General features: G+C 51.3%; 6 protein-coding genes across 6 annotated transcripts; 3 read left to right on the top strand and 3 right to left on the bottom strand.

Moving 5' to 3' along the window:
* Positions 1-1,033: 1,033 nt before the first annotated feature.
* Positions 1,034-1,681, top strand: J4E82_002210 (uncharacterized protein; the record flags this gene model as incomplete). The annotated part of the gene is made up of 2 exons (XM_051728512.1): positions 1,034-1,085; positions 1,317-1,681. The coding sequence occupies 2 exons, from the start codon at positions 1,034-1,036 to the stop codon at positions 1,679-1,681; spliced, it is 417 nt and encodes a 138-aa protein (XP_051591925.1).
* Positions 1,682-5,414: 3,733 nt separating this feature from the next.
* Positions 5,415-6,847, bottom strand: J4E82_002211 (uncharacterized protein; the record flags this gene model as incomplete). The annotated part of the gene is made up of 2 exons (XM_051728513.1): positions 5,415-6,720; positions 6,771-6,847. The coding sequence occupies 2 exons, from the start codon at positions 6,845-6,847 to the stop codon at positions 5,415-5,417; spliced, it is 1,383 nt and encodes a 460-aa protein (XP_051591926.1).
* A 6,126-nt stretch (positions 6,848-12,973) lies between these two features.
* J4E82_002212 (uncharacterized protein) lies at positions 12,974-13,514 on the top strand (the record flags this gene model as incomplete). The annotated part of the gene is made up of 2 exons (XM_051728514.1): positions 12,974-13,034; positions 13,087-13,514. The coding sequence occupies 2 exons, from the start codon at positions 12,974-12,976 to the stop codon at positions 13,512-13,514; spliced, it is 489 nt and encodes a 162-aa protein (XP_051591927.1).
* Positions 13,515-14,068: 554 nt separating this feature from the next.
* J4E82_002213 (uncharacterized protein) lies at positions 14,069-16,071 on the bottom strand (the record flags this gene model as incomplete). The annotated part of the gene is made up of 2 exons (XM_051728515.1): positions 14,069-15,888; positions 15,948-16,071. 2 exons carry the CDS (start codon positions 16,069-16,071, stop codon positions 14,069-14,071), a joined length of 1,944 nt encoding a protein of 647 aa, XP_051591928.1.
* A 419-nt stretch (positions 16,072-16,490) lies between these two features.
* Positions 16,491-17,773, bottom strand: J4E82_002214 (uncharacterized protein; the record flags this gene model as incomplete). Its single annotated transcript, XM_051728516.1, has 2 exons — positions 16,491-17,706; positions 17,754-17,773. The coding sequence occupies 2 exons, from the start codon at positions 17,771-17,773 to the stop codon at positions 16,491-16,493; spliced, it is 1,236 nt and encodes a 411-aa protein (XP_051591929.1).
* A 460-nt stretch (positions 17,774-18,233) lies between these two features.
* J4E82_002215 (uncharacterized protein) lies at positions 18,234-18,857 on the top strand (the record flags this gene model as incomplete). The annotated part of the gene is made up of 1 exon (XM_051728517.1): positions 18,234-18,857. One exon carries the CDS (start codon positions 18,234-18,236, stop codon positions 18,855-18,857), a length of 624 nt encoding a protein of 207 aa, XP_051591930.1.
* Positions 18,858-18,882: the final 25 nt, after the last annotated feature.

Raw genomic sequence — 18,882 nt, forward strand, 5'->3', positions numbered from 1 at the left:
TAGCTGCCTCAGGAAGGTGAAGCTAAATTGTCACGGCTGAATGAATGAAATAATGTTTCAATGCCGATAGTGTGGTCTTTGTGGAAAGGTGATACTTGATGGGTGCTTGGTTGACGCTATGCTACTGACCTACTATACGCGCGTCTAGGCTGTAGGCGAACAATCACAGCTTTGGCGTCTCCGTCTACTGGTTTGGTCACACTCGCCCCGATACCTCTACCACATGGCATTTCTGCACCCTCTTCTCGCTTTTCCGCCCTTACGCCCGAACACTATCCGGTTCAAGTTGCCCATGCACCAACTACTGTAGTGTAGCACCAAGCTATATCCTACGTGATCTCTACGCAACTCTGGAAAAATACGTTCTCTGGATAACACTCTCTTCATCTCAACAAGACGAAATTGTCAAACCAAAGCATTGGGGCTTGTGACTAGAAAATTTGTGAATATTCCTTTTTAGACTGGCGAAGGACGAGGAATGCCCAAGGTGCTTACTTGTACTGAGCCGAAAAGTAGATTTCTGGCAAGTGAGGCTGCCCGGTGATGGAACACGTTATGGCAGAGGTGAATATCAATGTCATTGTGAAGCGTTGCAAATTCTCCTTCAGTTTTCATAAAGGCGCCGTCCCCTATGGTGTCATATGGTCATTATATCAAAGCAGAAGTTTGAATCTCTAAAGAAACAAGTTTTTCATATCGAACTATGACCCAACATCTTGCAGTCATTGCGTATTAAATACACCTTCCCAGAAACCATTGACAGAGCGGTTGGGTGAGAAGAGAGTGAAGCGAAAAGAACTTGAGAAGGAGAAGAAATGAATGTCTACACTAATCGAGGCAAGTAGAGAAAATAACGTGGGTTTGTTTTGGTGAGATGCAATGACATGTCGTAATGCTTCATCTAATCGTTTTTCCGGAAAGGGTCCATGATTACCCAATCCGATGCTTCGCTCTCACATAAACCACATACCCATCTGCCAGAATAGTTAGATTTTGTTCTTTTGTGTTTCAATCAACATCATAGAATCTTACCATGCCCCTCTTCACCTTGTCACCCTGCCCTTCGTACGTCTCTACAGGCGGCAGTGCGTAGCCGCTCTTGGTCGAACTTACGCTCGTCTCAAAGGTCGTCTGAGTGAGACTACCAGTCAAGCTCGTGAAGTCGGTACTGGAGTCCACCGGGAAAGAAGTAGCGGTAGCATCCGTGTTAGTTGCTGAGCTAATGGGCGGAGTCCAGTAGGAATAGCCTGAGGTAGAAGACCCAACTGGGAAAGAGGTAGTGGTGGCGTCAGTACTGGTAGAGCTGACTACGATAGAAGTTGAGCTGGAAAAGCTCTCGGATGCTGAAATTGAGGAGGTGAAGGACGTGTACTCCGTTTCGGTAGACGTATACGTGCTCGACTCCTTAAGTGTCTCTGAGCTTGTCGAGCTGCTAGATGTGACTAGTGACTCGGACGTGAAAGAGCTGCTAGAAGGTGAGGGCGTGGCAGAAGGAGTCTCGATGGTACCAGATTCACTGCTCAACGCTTCTGATGATGTCTCAGAAGGAAGCACCAAAGTAGTGCTTGATCTGATCGGCCATGTGTACGAAGGGGTCTCAGATTCACTGGCCGAATCTCTTGATGACGACAAGGTCGTCCAGTACGAGAAGCTTTCCGTTGTCGGCGTTGGCTCCGGATAAGTTGTGGCATCCGATGGGGTGGGCGAGAATGTGTCTGTAACGATCGAGCTAAACGAATAGCTATACGATTGCGACAACGTAGATGAAGCAGAGTAGGTCTTGGACGCACTAGATACACTGCTGATATCATCTGTAGAAGATGCTGTGTACGATGGTGTATAGGACTCCGCACTAGACGGACTAGGCGTCTCTTCAGAAGAACTCGGAGTGTATGATGCCGTTGACGACTCTTCGGAAGAAGTAGGCGTGTATGAGGCAGAATCAGTTGTGGAATGCCTGGACATAGTATGAGTCCGAGACCAATCACGTGTGCTGGTGCGACTCCGGGTGGTTCTTGACCTTCTGGATGAATCTGAAGTCGACGATGATACTGAAACGTCGGTGGTTGACGTAGGTGTCTCAGTCGTAGTGTATGACTCCACTGAGGTAAAGGTGATCCAGGAGATGGTCGAGATATTGATGGTCGACGAGTACACAGTGTCTGTTTCAGTCGGACTGCTGGCGCTGCTGGTAGCGTTACCAGGTGGAATATAGTAGCCAGAGGACGTAGTAGTCCCAGAAGTAGTCCCATCACCACTGGATGTCGCTGTAGGCTCAGTGTTTGTTTCGGTCACAGTTCCATTAGAAGGATATGGAGGGGAAATAGTGATGACAGTAGTGGAAGCGATGACTGAGGTAATGACAGTAACATTGGTGCTTGACGTCGAAGATCTCGGGATATAGGAGCTTTGCGAACCTGTCGAGTTGGTACTAGCTGTGGAAGTCAACGAAGGTATCGAAGACGCTGTTGCAGTACCTGTGCCCCAAGTAGAAGAAGCTGTACCGGTGCTGTTACTGTAAGGCGCGGAAGTCGGGTACGGTGGTAAAGATGGGTGGTATCCGGATCCGGAAGAATGAGGTCCAGTTGAGAGAGAGATGCTCACAGACGAAGAGCTACTACCCCAACTACTTGCTGTAGCCTTTGTGGATGTAGAGTTTCCAGATGAAGTTCGGCTGTGTCAACATATTAGTTCAACAGGAACTGAACACGAGAACTTATCATAACTCACGATGTCGTTGGGACAACCACCGATGTAATGACCACGACGCTAGTGTAGACAATTGTGGAGGGCCCTGGTGCCGTGAAGTTTGCTGACGAAGAGGGTGTTGAAACCGGAGGAATACCAGTAGACAGCGAGATGCTAGTAGCACTGCTGATCAAAGTAGGATAAGTAGGGGAGTAAGGCGGTGGCGGCGCATACTGCCGTGGCCGTATGTGCTGTGGAAAGTTCACTAGATAAAGCTGTCAGTCCATATTGAAAGACGAAAAGAAACTAGATTCTCGATGTGGTGGTTGACAAGGTAAATGCTTCCAGCAGCAGTGTTAAAACTGAAACTTACATAGCGCCCGCTCGGCAGCAACGAGCGTCAGAAAGGCCGCAAACGGTATACAAGTACTGAGCTTCATGACTCTTTGTAGGTCACAGAAAGCACTTGTTCTAGGAGTCAAAGCAATGAACGAGTGGTAATAGAGAAAGGAACGAGAGGCTATGTTTGGCTGACAACTAGAGCTGAAGGGCTTGTGCCTCAAGTGAGTGAGAACAACGATCTTATATATGAAGAGGTGCGTTTCACCGCGATGGTAGAATGGTGTGATCCTATCGCGGCTGTGCTGCAGCAACAGAACAACCGGTTAGCCCTAACACGAGCATGCGACACGGCATCATGCTTCCTCTCATGGTATCCACCTTCCAAGTCATCGAAGTACCAAACTTGACGGCAGTCGGCGTACAACCTATGATGCTTAGGTTATTCCTATCGACATATTGGCCTCCAGATTTTGACTTTGTGAGTTCTTGGAGTAGCGGCCTTGTCTGAAGCAGAATTGCATCACCTCGATAGACCATGATGGCCAAGACTGCTTTGCAGCGATCAGTAGGCAAGTTAGTTGGTGTGTTCGTATAGATTGGTAGTGTGACAAGATGCTGGTCATCTTGAATCTGACTAGAAACAGCAATTACGGGATGGTAGATAACGGACGCAGGCCAACGTCACACTGCAGCGCAGCAGCCGCCACCGGTAGTGCAGAAGGAGGCGAAGATGGGAAAGGCTTCAAGGAAGGAGTTCACAGATGACGAAGTGATCCAACCTACCGTTGTTGAGGTTGAAGAGATTGATACAGCCACTTCTCTGGGCATGGTGTTGTTGCGAGCCAATGGATCGGCGTAACTTGACGTTGAAGAATGTACCCAATGCCGTTACGCTCGACCATGCTCGTGTTTTGGAGGCATTACACGAGTGACACAAGAAGATGAAGCCGACTGGAATACCGCCTGACAGACGCCTTGCGGTGCTTCTTTCCCAATAGCAAGAAATTCTGTACAGGAAGAGGTATTATAACCGAACTGCAATGCATTCCACTGATCAGTACTTGAGTCACATGAATATGGTTCGTTGCAGGATCAGTAGGTATTCTGTAATTGCTTTCGGCAGATTGATCGCGATGTCGGCATTGCCGCCTCCTGCTAAATATTGTTTATTACCACAGGTTGTGCAATGTTCAGGCTCTCTAGAGCAAGTAACATCGATACGATATAAGAGCTTGTCAGAGGCGTGCAGCAAAAGGACCAAGGACGACTCTCGAGTTTAGGGACCGCACTGAACAGCTTGTATATTTTCGTGTGGAATTTGCCATCACTAGCTCGATGCACAGATGCAGGAACCAAGTTCCGGCTCAGGGTTGTGCGTCTTACAGAAAACCCCGCGGTAAGACAAGGCCTCAGGATGGTTGGTGCAGCTATCCGCAAGAGCTTCCGATGGATTCAGGCGTAGTAACGTAGATTGACGGCGATGTAAAGCCAAACCTGCTGATGTAAAACTTGTTGCGCATCGCACAGGGTGTATTCGTTGTTGCAATGGAACAGATCTGCTGAAACCATCATCCACGGTACGAAAGTGCTGTTCACGACGCTAACTCACCATTAGCGTCATCACGTGAGCCAAACTATCTGTTCCAGCGTTACTTCGACGAGATCATCGTACGCATAGGCACACTCACGCAGAAGGCATGAGTGACAAGTATGTGATTCGCCACGTAACAGAACATTGTGCGTAACTAGGTTCCAGAACTGGTATGTGTTGCACATCCCTCGACAGGCCGCTTCGAGGGTGTTACCCGTCACGGAACCACTGACTGAACAGCCAGTTCTCATTCATGTTTTGGGCCTCTGCGCAATCCTTCTCTTTGTGTAGTAGATCTTCAGACCCCTATTGAAAGCCATTTTGCGTATGACTATGATGTTCGCAAAACCGAAATGCAACATGCAGCTGTATACCGAGGTTTTTGACGATACATCACGTGCAAGTCACACACAGTAGGAATGCACGATGAATCGCATACGACTAATAGCCGTTACAATTATGTATTACAAGTAAGCACTTCGGGTTGAAGTGTTACCGAGAGAGGAGATCGCTATACAGGCGACAGCAACCTCGAAGCGCCTGCAGAAGGATACGCTTGTATGCTGAACATATGGAGCTTTTTCTGAGCCCATGTGAAAAACTCCACGCAACGCCTCCAGTCGTAACCTCGTGAACGACACTGTACAAAAGGTATCATGTGCGTGTGAAACCAGAACCGTTACCCAAAAGCGTAGCAAAGTATCAAGGCAGTCAACACACAAGACCCAAAGAGGATCATACAAAAGGGCCTTTGGCCTAAGAAAAAGGAATAAACAGAAGAAGGGAAAGAAGCCTAGTCCCAGTTGACAAGGCTATTGCCGTTGTCTTGGTCGTTCGCGGACTGGTCATCGAAGGACTGTGTAAAATCACCGCCTTGGAAGTCGAAGAAGGCACTGTAGTCACCATTGCCAGGTGTCAAGAACGAATCGTTGGAGTAAAAACCATCGGATATAGCGCTCGGCATTGATAATGATGTGGTATCAGAGACGGGCTCAGTCTTCAGATTAAGACCTGAGGATAGAGTCTGAGCGGAACCAGTAGCGTTCTCTGACATGCTTGCGCTGCTCGGTGTCCGTGTAACCTTGTTGGGGTTGTAGGTGTAGGTTGGAGCAAATGGCTGAGGAAGATTGTCGCTACCAGCCATGAAGATAGCAGTGCGAGGATCGTTCTGATCGAGGACGGAACCCAAGAACTGCTGTGACTCAGGTGGCATGGACAAGGTCAAAGGGTTTGAGTTAAGTGCTTGCGAACTGTATGGGTAGTTCGTTGGGCTGTAAGAATAGGAAGTAGGCGTGTTAGGGTCGCTTTGAGCAGTTGCAGCGTCATGGACTGAAGCCGCATTTGGCGAAGCAGTCTGTGGTGAAGATGACTGGCGATGTTGAAGCGAATGCGCAGTAGGCGAACGCGATAGCGAAGGGCGCGTTGGTCGCTCTACTGTTTGGTTTGATTGCTGGAAAGCTTGCGGTGGTAGAGACAGTCTTCGGTTGAGCTCGGTCTGTGGCGTGGTACCTGCACTTGCCGGCTGAGCTGATGGATCAAAGTGCGATGCGCCGTGAGGCAGTTGAATCGAAAGAGCGCGCTGGTGAGACTGGGTCCGCTGAGGAATGTGGTACGGTGACTGACGGTAGCCCTGTTGTGGTTGAGTAGAAGTCGGGCTGAACGGCTGCGCTTGCTGGAAACTCTGAGGAGAAGCCGGTGTGAATTGTTGTGGTGGTAGCATGGAAGGGTTAAGCCAGTTGTTTGCCTGTGGAAGTGAAGCACCATTGGCTGGATACTGCTGACCAAACTGTGGGAACGCCGGGCCTTGATTTTGGTACTGCGACATGAACATGTTTCGGACACCGTGCTGTGTCGCAATGTAATCATGGAGCTTCTTGTTAAACATGACAGAGGTAGTGTGCAGATGCGCATTCAAGCGCTGGTACTGGGTGGGCAGATCATCGTCCTCCTCTTCGTACATCTCTTCATTGATGACATCCTGTTCAGTCACACGCAAAGCACGGCCAGTACGCTTCTTGTGAATCTCAGAAGCCCTGCGTGCCGACTCAATGCGAGCCTCTAGACTACGGTCGCTGCGGCGCGAGGCAGCAATGTAAGCACTAACGAACATTAGAATTGGTTACATGTAAACTGAATTGAGATAACAAACCGCTCCTGGTTCTCTTCATGAGTGCGCTCGGTCTTGACCGGTCTGGTCGAAGTAAAGGTTCGACGTTCAGCAGGCATGGTGAGGGTTCAGACGACAGATGGCAGATGGCAGATGAAGCGTGGTGGTGTGGCAAAGGTGTGTGGGTGGCGGCGGGGTAGCTGACAGATGGCGGAGTCAGCACAACAACAGATGCTGGATTGATACAGTTCGAGGGGTACGTCTAGCAACGACTTCGACTGTGAGGAATAATGGAAGAAAGAGAAAGTGCGAGGAGTGGGCGGGCAAAGTATGTAAACGGAGAGGGGAAAAGTGGCGACTGTCCACGCGGGTGCGGATGTGCTGGGCTGGGCGGAGCAGGCCTAAAGATGGGCCGAAAAACAACGGAGCTAGAAAGGCGCTCACGTACCGGCACGACAGGGTTTGAACAGGACGCAGCTCGATACAGATACGCGACGAGTGACGTGAGGCACAGTAGCAACGGCCAAAGTTGGCCGCGGAACCCAAAGAGGCAGAAGATTGGTGCGAAAGTGGGAACTGGCGCTGGGACGTCAGCGATCGAGGTGTGAGGGGCGTATGAGTGGTTCCGATGCGCACAAATCTCTGTTTGCGGGCCGGGGGAGGGTGAGCCAGGATAATCAGGTGGCGGAGCCTAGCGGGCGAAGACTTGGTATTTCGATGGCAGTAAACAGTTTGCGCATGGACGCTTGCAAAGCAGATCGATACTCGTCTGAGGGATTGACGAGGCTGCTAGGGGTGGTTGGTTGGTGGGTGGTGAAGCAGCAAGCAAGCGGATTAGGAGCAGTACGAGTGTGTTACGTCGAGGGCTTGCCTAGCATATGTTATAGCAGCAGTGGGAAGAAGCAATTGCAGTCTTCTGGAATTTGACCACACAATTCCTCCCAGACAGCGGCAGGGCAGCGTGCCAGAAGCTTGCAGTTCCCAGTCAGTCCCCGCAGCGCCTGGGGGACGGCTAGCAGCTGATGTAGCCAGTCAAGGGCAGCGGCAGAAAGCCCGGCGTGTTCTGGAGGCCAGTCGGCGATGTGTGTGGAGTAGGGGAAGAAGGTTCGCGGCTAGCTCTGTGCCAGGCTCAATGGCTGCAGATTACCCTCGGCACCCGCACGCCAGCGACAGGACAACACCACGCCCGTGGCTTGGCCCAGCGCTGGCGATCGAGCACGCTAGCATCTCTGTGGCACTTCCCGCCGATAAACGAGACGCGTCAACATCATATCACAGCTGGTTCCTGGGGGGTGTTGGCATGTCTGCCATCGCGATCGCATCTGGCATGTTGCTGGCGTTGTGGGCGGGGTCAAGCAGCCTCTGTTCCGGGTGGGCTGACTAACAGGCCCGCTCTGGCTCCGGCACCTTCTCCCACCTGCGCTGCGACGCGACGACGTTTACAGCGTGCCTGACTACCACCAACTACCATAGTAATAATCAATTTCTACTTTTGCTCCACTCCACCCACGCTCACCCAAACAAACGTGCGCCGGCTATTGTGACCAGCGCAATCGCGATCGCGCCCGCGCAGAGGCTTCCGCAAACTGCCCAACCAAACGCGAACGCACATGCTCACCTAAAGTGGCCCGCGCTATGGAGACGCAGCCGTCGGGTTGCCGTTGGCTCGTTCCCGTCTCCGTGGGCTTCCAGTCAGCGCCCACGGCTGATGCTGTAGCGAGTCTAATCCTGCGCCATCACGTCGTGCCTCATCATGCACCCCCAAACAATACCGAGTTTTGGCGACCCTCATCTGCAACTATGTGCAATGTCCAAAACGGCTGGTTTCACCGTGCTGCACAAATCTCATGACAGCCCATCGCCTGGGTCCAGGAACAAGGGGCTCCCTGATCCAAACAACAAAACCTGAGATACGCGACCGTCATATCGGGCATAGCTCCGATCTGATCGAACTTCCCACCCATTTTCGGAGCCCTGATGCGCCCTGAGAACTTTGCTGCCCACTGTCTAGGACGTGCGTGCCGATCGCTCGATAAAAACATGTCGCCGACTCCCTGGTCTACGACAATAATCACTGCTGGTCTACGACAATAATCACTGCTGGTCTCTCTGCCTACTACGCTTTCTGTACCAGCTACAGACCATGTGTCAGAAGAAGCGACGGCGCTCTGTCACTACCACGATTAGTGCAACGCTGTCGTTCCCCAGACTATTGGAAGTATGGGAAATTGAGTCCGATCGTCTGAATTGGACTATTTGTCACCATGGTATTTAACCTAGACCCGGCCGGCCGCCGACGTCACACGGCATGCCTCCTTCCTTCCATCGCTTCTGCCCCGCTGCGAGTGCCCACAGCCAGATCGCCGGGGTGCTAGTTTCGGCCTGTCATTGTATCAGCCAGTCAATTCCCGACAACCCCTGTTTTTTCACTTAGCTTCAGATCTCAAGATCTCATCTTAGATGAAATATCTCCGCCCGTCGTGCATTTAATCGGCTCTTTGTGCACCGAATGAGCAGGAATCATGCTGGAGAGTGTCCAACAAAGGCATCTAGACGCTCAACGTTGCCTTTCTCTCAGCTTGGCTCACTTCATTTAGCACGTCCAGCCGTCCTTGGGCTTGCTCGCCATCAAACACACTGAATTGCTTTCGTTCACTGCAGGGCTCTGAGTGACCATGGTTCTGGGAGCCCTTTGACTGCGGACATGTGTGATCAACCAACTCCTTTTTCAACCAAACTTGCCACGTCCCATTTCCCTTGGGCTAATCTCATGCTTTGAGATCGTCGTCAAATGGCGCAGGTTCCACGTTGCTACGATAACTGGTACACAACGCTCCGCATCAACCTTAGGCAGAAGTGACGTCGCGTAGGATTGGCTTTGCGCCATCTTGTTCCCACATGTGAAGGAATCTGGAGCCGGCGCACAAGATTCTAGCCCAACGTACGTTTAGCTGCATGATCTTGCATCCGAGGCGGTTACGATAACCTTTGCGGCATCCTGAACACAATTCGTTCCATGGCGGCTTTTGCTCCCGCACCTCAAGCAGCCACTCAACTGCTAGGGTTCCTGAAACCCCTTCAATTTTTTCAGACTATCTGTGATTAACACTATTGGAATGAAGCAAGGCTGCAACACAATCTGACTGTCTAGTTCCATGCCGAGACGATGAACAACTTATACCAATGCGGCAAGTGGAGCGCCTACGCCACTCCGCAGCAGCCGTACCGGTTACCCTTTAATCTGCCTACTACTCCGCCGTTACGTTTTCCATGCCATCCACCACAATTGCGTGACGGTGGAACGGTCTTAGAATACAGCCTTGGAACATGGCTTTTCCAAAATCCCCAATAGATGAGCCTTCCGTCGTCTCAAATATACGGCCAACGGCTGGGCGTTGTGACGGGCAATTCAGTTTATTGCGGTCTGCAACGCCGCCAAATTTTTGTGGGCAGTACAATCTTTCTTCCTCAATTCGGAAGGTATGAATGTCTCATACCATTACCTCCAAATTACACAACGCCAGAATACCGAGATTCGTTGCCATGCCGCTCCGCGGGCCCTAACGCACGGCTGCCGGTTAGAACTCGCTTGCATGCACCTCTCAGCGGCGATCTGTCCCCTCTCCAATCAAACCTGCCCCTCAGAAACCCCTCTTCGAAGTTATCGTTCCTTCTTTTTCGTACCGTACGCGGTCTCGGGTTTCCGTAAAAGCTCAAGTCGACGTGGATGCGCTTAATCTGCCGCATTAGCTTGCCTTATGTGCGATGGGCCAGGGCTAGCTTGCAGCAAGCCCCTTGGAGATGACTGGCTGATAGCACATCGGAGAGAACTCCCACGAGCAGTCCGTACATTGGTTCCCTCAACCGTTTTGCTATACGGAGTGCTTGAACCGCCATTCATGACTGGGTTCGCAATCCTGCGAGATGCGTTCTGTGGAGTTCGCCACTGTTCATCCTGTGATCGGCAGCACAGCCCTGTTATCGGTTTTAGGAATCCTGTGCCTCCCGCAGAGGAACAATTATGTCCGAAAGTTCCAAGAGCGATCAACCTCGTATAGGCGGTCTGCACCACACGTCGTGTGTAAGCACCTGGGCATTCTTTAGCGAAACAAATGATGCGGTGAGGAGATCTCGATGCTGTACACTCATTCTAACTCAGACCCAGCTCTGCGTCGTCCTCAATCACTGTCTGATTGCGAAAGTCTTTTCCATGCGTTCAATTTGTAGTTTTCTGTCAAAAGTATCTCTTCCCGCACATCATTGCAAGCTGTTACCAGCGTCTCTATAGCAATGCATGATTACTCATGCAAGTAAGCAGACCGCTCCATGTGTGCGAGTGGTTAATCTTGGAGGGCCCAAAAGGGTCCAGCGGAACGTTGCTTCTTCCCTCCTTTGTACAACACCGCTTATACAGGCGCCTGTAACCCTAGGCCTTACAGTTTACAACAGCCACCAGCTCCGCTATGACACCGCCGCATCCAGGCCACCGGCTTGGCCTTTTACGTGGCCAATGGTCTTCACGAGCATATTCGCAGTACGGCATAAGCAAGCAGGCAGCGCATACAGCTCGTATCGGGCCGTGCAGCAAGCCCAGATTCCGACGTCCGGTTAGTAGGGACAACGCAGCAGCAGCTTACTTTTTGGCTTTTCGCGTCCGCAGAATCAAGAAATTGTAAAGTGTTTGGAATACCCGAGACGATGAGTAAATGACCAAGCAGAGCCACGCGATTTGCAGCCATGTTAGCGTTATCGCATCATATTGAGGCGGAGGAAATCTCCTGTGTAGCTAGCACCGACCGTGAAACTCGAGGCTAATCTACAGCATGGCGATAAACTTGCAGCGGCCCTCGAAGAAAACACAGGCTATTTTGGAGCGGTAGATGTTACTCCTGCGCGACAAGTGGCGATTAAGAACGGGTCCCCACACGTCCTGTCTCCAAGGCTGTCCTACACGGTCAGGTGGCTGCTTACTCGCACCTAACGCCACGGGCTCCTACTCCCTGGACTTGTTTTCAGATGGGTTGATCTAGCATATACATATACAAATAGCAAAAGAGCAGGATGTGAATCAGGTAGAGGTGAAGATTCCAATTGACCCTTAGCAGTATTGTACAGCTGTCTGAGGAAAGCCGAATCAGAATGTAGCCTTCACTACCATGTCCACGAAGTCTTGTAGTCAAGATGAGATGCAGTCCGCAGAGAGCCAGACTGGCTTGCTGTTCCATGACACTGGGCATTTAGGCGCGCTGTCTTCGAGATCTTTGCCTTGTGCCAACCAAGTGTAAAAAGCGGCGCGATGTAATTGTGGTAATATGTCAAATTTGCAAAGAAGCAGCTTCTCGAAGTGCTTTTGTAACCATCTGCGCATCTCGTCTTCCTGTGTTTTCTCTGGTTTCGTCTTCTATAGAGCAGTATATTGATACCTACAGATGCGATGGAGTGCCAGGTACCAGTAGTTTTCTGATCTCACTCTACCTATGCTTCTCAACTATCAATGCACGTAAACTCAATCTTCCTGTTCGTAGATTCTATGTAGTCAACCAGACTACCATAGGTTTTATTTAAGAGGTGGACAATGTTACTCGAAAACGGAAAGAGCAAACGCATCCTATGAAGAAGCTCGTATCTGACAATCGAGGTATACCTGGTTTGAACAAGCTCTTTCGTTCCTGCAACCTCAATGCCACCTGCCTACGTATCTACGTATGTCATCAACAGGCACCTTCCAACAGTCACGTTTCTAGCATATCTCCTGTCGTGCATGGTGCAATCTGGTGAGAAGGCTAGTCGCATTTGCATCACGGCACTAAGATTGTTAGTAAAAGTTCACAAAAGCTTGGAGCCCAAAGGAGACTGCGAAGGTATACCTGGGCAATCTCAGCGTCAGGCAGAGGTACAGGATACCATGTCGCCGGCCGGCTAGGTGCTGTATGGGCAGGTGGTGACACCAATGTCCCTTTCCTGGGTAACTGCAGAGCACAGCAAGGCACGCTCTCGCCCCACTCACAAGTGCGCCTTCACCTTCACTTTCGCTCCTGCCTGCCACGGAGCTAATTTCCTCCGTGACTGCAAACGCTGCCAGCACGTCATATAAACAACTTTTCTGAATTTCCGTGTCTTCTCTTCTTCACGATACTCATCAAACGCTCCATCATCTCTGCAGCTGCATCACTTCAAGTCAAATATACTTCAATTCAGCTCTACTCAGCTCCATCTCCACCCGAAATCGAATTACTGCTATCAACATGTTCGGCTACAAGCTCCTCGCTATTGCTGCACTGGTCTTGGCTGTCGTCGCTGCGGACTGTGAGTATTTGTTCCACACGTTTTACACCACACAAGTTGACAAACTTTCCAGCCGTCTGCGCGCCCGCTGCCACCATGACTGCTACCGTCACCATCACCGAGTGCATTCCGCAGCCTGGCAAGCCGTCGTATGCGCCACCTCCCGCTGAGTCGGTCGTCTCCTCCGCCCTGAGCAGTGGACTGTTTACTACCAGCGTTATCCTGCCTCCCCCCGGACATCCGATTCCCACTTCAGTTACTCCTCCTGCGTCTTCCACGCTCATTGCTCCCTCTGGTGAGACCTCTGGTGCTTCTGCCTCTTCGACTGCGTCGGTTACTACAACGGTGGTGGCTACATCATCCTCAGGTCGTCCTGGTGAGCCCGAGGCAAGCAGCACTTCTTCTCCTCCTGAGACTGCTGGCGCCGCTCTTGCAACACCTGCGGTCGGTATGGGCTCGCTCGTCGCCATGGGCGCCGCAGCGTTGGCAGTCATGGCCTGAGCCATTTGACATGTATTGGCCGTCTTTACGGGAATGGGGTATCATCCTTCGGCAAACTAGCTAGTTACCGCGTGATATAGCATCTTTATAGCTTTTCACAAGTCTAATACAAAAAGTGGCATGGTCTACAATGTTAGGGACTAGAGCACCTCACAACATTCATGAAGCTGTTCACGGCCCACAAACTCTGTGAATAACCACCAAGCTAATTATTCCCAATTCGTCTGAATCACCATCTCTAGCACTCCGCATGATACATTCAAAGGCTCGAAGCTCCCGTTTTGGTAAGTGCTGATATGAATATTGAGAGGGGTGTGTCGTGAAGGAGACGAGTTTCGCGACTAAGTTACAGCCTAGAACAGAGCATGTGTCCCATGACGAGCTGTTTGCTCATGTAAGAAGACAACCTTGATTTTGAATAGTCAGACAACAAGGATGCATGCGTATCAATTGAAATGTCTTTGTAAGATGCTCAAAGTCTCTCGCGCGAGGAAACTGTTCATGCCAATATCTATTCTCCGTGTTTCCCATTTAGTGACTGCTCAAGCAAGGCACTATCCCGCTTGTTTGTATCTCGTCCTCAGCTCATCAATCTCGCGCTGAAACTTCTCCATGTCGTCAAGGATATTACTCGAATCACTCCTCCCTTCGCCTTCCTTTCCACCGCTTATGTTCTCATCAAGACCTAGCCTTCTCTCGCTCTCCTCAATTGGCGAGTACAAAGCGTGTTCATTCTCGGTCTTCTCATCCACAGGTTCATACGTTCTTCTCAGCGAACTCTCGCTAGCTACACTCGATCGCCTCTGTTCTGTACTTGTGCGACGATACTCTGTGCTCGTTCTTCGACTTTCCGTAGGAGAGGAATAGGACACATGAGGCCTTTGCTGGTCAAGGCTTGAGCGATTTGACTGTCGACGTCTTGGTGGTGGCGGAGGTGGCGGCATATTGCTTCCTGTACTTTCTCCGGAGACATTGCGATGGGTGTTGCGATTAGATGATATAGATGAGGTGCGGTGCACACTAGGTGCAGGCGAAGAAGGTTGTGACTCTAGAGTGCTCCGACGAGACGACGGAGGCTCAGGAACAGATCTCGGCATTCGACCCGAGCTCGACCGCTGTGGCAACTCGGTACTGGAAGAGTTTGCGCTTGAGTTGCCTAGGTTCGCAAGCCGTGCGCCGTGCCGTGAGGGTGGAGGAGGGGGTGGTGATTTTGCTCCGAACAATGGGTCGAGGGTGTTTGGACCCGGGCTCTGTGGGGCATCGACTGAATGTTGGGAGGATATAGTAAGGTTTGAACTGCTTCGAGATCTATTGCCTGTAGTTGTAGTCTTGAGCTGACTTTGTCTCCGAGATAACGGCACGGGCGGAGGTGTCTTCTTTTGTCGAGTTGAACTCTCTGACGGTGTTGAAGGCTGACTCGTTGTCGGTAGTATTGGTGGGGACTGTAGTGGTGTCGTATCCTGTGTGCTGATATGGAGGGACTGCGGCGCAGCAACCGGGGTTGGTGGGAGTGGCTTCTGCATATCTGAACTGTCGGTTCGTCTAATAGCTGGAGGAGAAGGTGCTTGTGCTGGTTCGGTAGCGGCAAAGCTTTCGAAAGACACTGTCTGTGGCTGTCTCGGCGCGACCAGCTTCCCGTGTCGATGCTTGGGTGCAGGTGGGGGCTTCTTTTTGCCCTTCTTCACTTCGGATACCAGCCCCATACTCTCGTCCTCGTCAGATCCAGCCATATCGACAGATGTACGCGGAGAATCTGCATGTGTCTCTTGCGGGGGCTCGAATAGCGACTGCCGCGAGATTGACGAGGTATCTGTGCTACTGCTAGTCTCGAACTGTGCGCCAGCAAGTGGTTGTGACACGCTTGTGGGCTGCGGAGGCGGACCGGATGGTCGCGGAGTTGGCTTTCCGGTCATGAGTAGGTTCTTGAAGCTCTCTACGTCTAAAGATGCCCTGCTGCTGCCCAACATTGGTCTTCCCGTATTCGTCCGCTCCTCGTCGTTCTCCCTTTCTTGCGGTTCTAGTGACGCCAGCGTTCTCGAAAACGGATTCGCCGGTACGTTGCTCGGCGGCGGGGTCGCTTGAGGGTGGTTCACGTATGGACTTGGACTTGGGGGCACGTCTGCTACTGCCATGGCGTCTTTCCCAATAACTTGAGCATTGGCTTCGCCTGCTGTGACTGAACTGTTGGCATAGCCAGCGGGTGTTACGGGGGGCGGGGGGCTCGCAGGAGGACCTTGGCTCGATCGCCTGTCTCTGAGCTCGCTCAGAGTCGCATGCTTGTCGTCAAACGAGTAGGGTGGGATTGTCGTAGTGGGAGAAAGTATGCGGACAGACTTCTTTGTCTTTGTCGGCGGAGGGGCGGCATCTTCGAGCACTGTAAGACAATTACTCCTTGAATGCCAGCAGACGCAGAAAGGCAAGGCGAGGGAATACCATGGTCGTTGTCCTCCCTACGCGCCTCAGACACACTGCTATCCGTGTTGATGAAGGAGGTCTGCGGGACGGCCGCGGGCTGACGAGGAGCTTGAGAAAGGCGGAAAGGGTTCCCGGACGACATGGCGGGCGTTAAAAACAATGCATTATTCTATTTACATGGAAGAAGCTTGGGTGAGGCGGTGAGATGGTGCAGCGCAAGAAATGCTGCTGCTGATGGTCGGCTCTGCGACTTGATCATCGCCGATATGCAGGTGCTGGCGATCCGGCGCGGGACAACGAACAGACCCCACCATCGTACCTCGTACGCATTGTTGCCTACCAATGGAGAACTCGGATATGCATGTGTCACAATCCTGCAGACGATATCTGTGTTTTACAGATGGGCCTTGTGCGATAACTGACTCGTATTGAAGAATGGGCTTGTTGTAAGAATTGACATCAGTCCAGTTCTCTGAAACCGCGGATCACCGCTAATGTGCAGTCATCTTCGCAGCGACCAAAGCTATCTACGTCTATCTCTATCTCTGCCTCCATAGTACGCTAGTCGACATACACATGCCATCCAGCCTGGCAGCCAAACCACTTTCGCGCCAAGTTACCTCCACTCTCTGTCGGTTGACTAAAAGCGACTTTGGCCTTGTCAACGTTTAGCCCATAGAGAAAGTCGGATCTTACGGAATCTAACAGTCTGGTAGCAATACCATTCTTTCTGTGCTGATTCGAAGTCCATATACGCGATATGCCCAGGGTCACTGGATCCGAGTCGGTGCTGATAGAAATAGAAGAGCTCTGCGACACGGCAGCATCTCCATCTTCCTGTTCGAGTGAAGTGGTGGAGTTCAAGACCCTGTAGGCTTCCCAAATACGCTCCGCCAGGCATGCTCCTACGCACTTGTTGCCTCGAATGTATAGATATATCTTGAATCGATCGACAAGGGGCACGTTTGCTTCACTCTTCACTGAGGACTGCTGTTTCGAACTCGCAGTTCTTCTTTCAGTCGCGTCTGCACAGGCTGTCCGGTTGGTCTGTCCCCAAAGCTCATCGTCTGATATTGGAACAGCTGCAAGCTCCGTATTCACGACCTTCAGCACGTCGCTGGCCCGGTTGCGCAGCGCCAGTGTATCCTTCCTTCCGACCACAGCAATAAAGCCCCCCTCACCACTCCATATCTGATTCTTCCTGAAGCGCTCAACGACTGGCTTGGTGAAGTCCACTCCACCAAGGTTCATCGCATGAAACTTCTTGTGTAGCGCCGCGTCCTCAGCATGCGACGGTATATATTGCATCCCACATGTCTTACACGTTTTCCGCGTCTCTGATGCCAAGTCTAACTGCATCTGCACCATCTGCTTCTTCTTAGGCGCAGGCTTCGGCGAGCTTTGCACATTGTGGCTCTGTTCTACAAGGGCTTCTTTGACGGGCGCTCTAGGCTTGAGTTGCTTCTTGAATATCGAGAAGACCGGCCGCCGTTTCTGAACAGGCGGCGGCGAGCTGCGTGGGACTGGGGATGACGGTGGACTAGACTGAGGCGGTTCGTCTGAGAAGACTGCGGGCGAATCTTTCGGGCTGGATGGAGGAGGGGTAGAGCTTCCACGTTCAAGAGACGACACGATGACCGTGGGAGCAGCATCGAGTGACGTTAAGGCTGTGGATTTGGTGTATTCGATAGTGGTCTCGACGCGTCTTCGTTTGGTACGCGGTTCCTCATCGTAGAGTTGGCGCTTTGTTTGTCGCGAGTAGGTTCTCACAACCTTCCTATAGCCTTGTTAGACGTGTAAAATATTCTCAATATTATGACTCACTTTGCTCCGAAAGACGACATGGAAGCACCGTTGCGATGTGAGGTAGGAATTCCGAGCGCTGGATAGCCCACGCGACAGACGCGTTTTAGCGCGCTGCGCTAATATCACCTCCACACGACGTCACCCCTCTTCTAGTCACATGTCCCCAACCCAACCTTGTAGGATTATGATCCAGCGTGCAGGTCATAACCATCAAGTCTTTCATTACCTGATGGTGATGACCACATCTTGGTCGTATTTGATGGTAATCAATGAGTGCAGCTATCTCAGGCCACCAGTTACCCCTCCTAACTGGGAAGGTGCGTCTGCCTCGCGTCGTTTAGCCTGATCCTGCGTCTTCGTATCCCAGCCATGAGTCAACGGCTGTGAAGAAGATAAACTGTTTAAGACTGCATACAAATTAAGCTCTCCTTGGCACCCTGGCTTCATTGCATCCTTCCTCTTTGACAGCATCCGTTTGTGTACTGCATTTCAGCCAACATGGCCGGACAATCGACACCAACACAGACGAGCGCATCAGTTCCATCACCCATAGTAACAACTACGCGTCTGATAATCCGTCCTATGCATCTTGAAGATGCCCCAAACACAAGTCTCCATGCAAATGACCCGCTGATCGCTCAATACATGAGGAACACCTTTCCCAACCCATATACACGTTCCAGTGCCGAGCAATGGATCAACATGAACCTCGTACTTCCATATCAACATCATTTCGTTATCTGTGAGCGGTCATCTCCAGATGTCGCTATTGGGGGTATCGGTTTGAAACTAGGCATGGATGTGTACGCGCATACTGCGGAAGTTGGTTTCTGGATTGGAAAGTCATTTTGGGGAAAGGGGTATATGACAGAAGCGCTGGAAGCCTTCACAACATGGTCGTTTGAGAGCTACGAGAACAATGGACAGCGATTGACGAAGCTTTACGCCGGCGTATTTTCTGGTAACGTGGGGAGCATGCGATGCTTTGAAAAGAATGGATATGCGCTCGAAGGTGTACTGAAGGGTCATATTGTGAAAAATGGTGAGGTCAAGGATGAGCACATGTTTGGGATGACAAAGTCCAATTGGGAGAGAAGGATGAATGAGAGCACTAAGACTTGAGAAGTTGTGATCTGCGGCACAAGGA

The sequence above is a fragment of the Alternaria postmessia genome, assembly GCF_024291825.1.
Source record: "Alternaria postmessia strain BMP 2775 chromosome Unknown scaffold_8, whole genome shotgun sequence".
Lineage (NCBI taxonomy): Eukaryota > Fungi > Ascomycota > Dothideomycetes > Pleosporales > Pleosporaceae > Alternaria > Alternaria postmessia.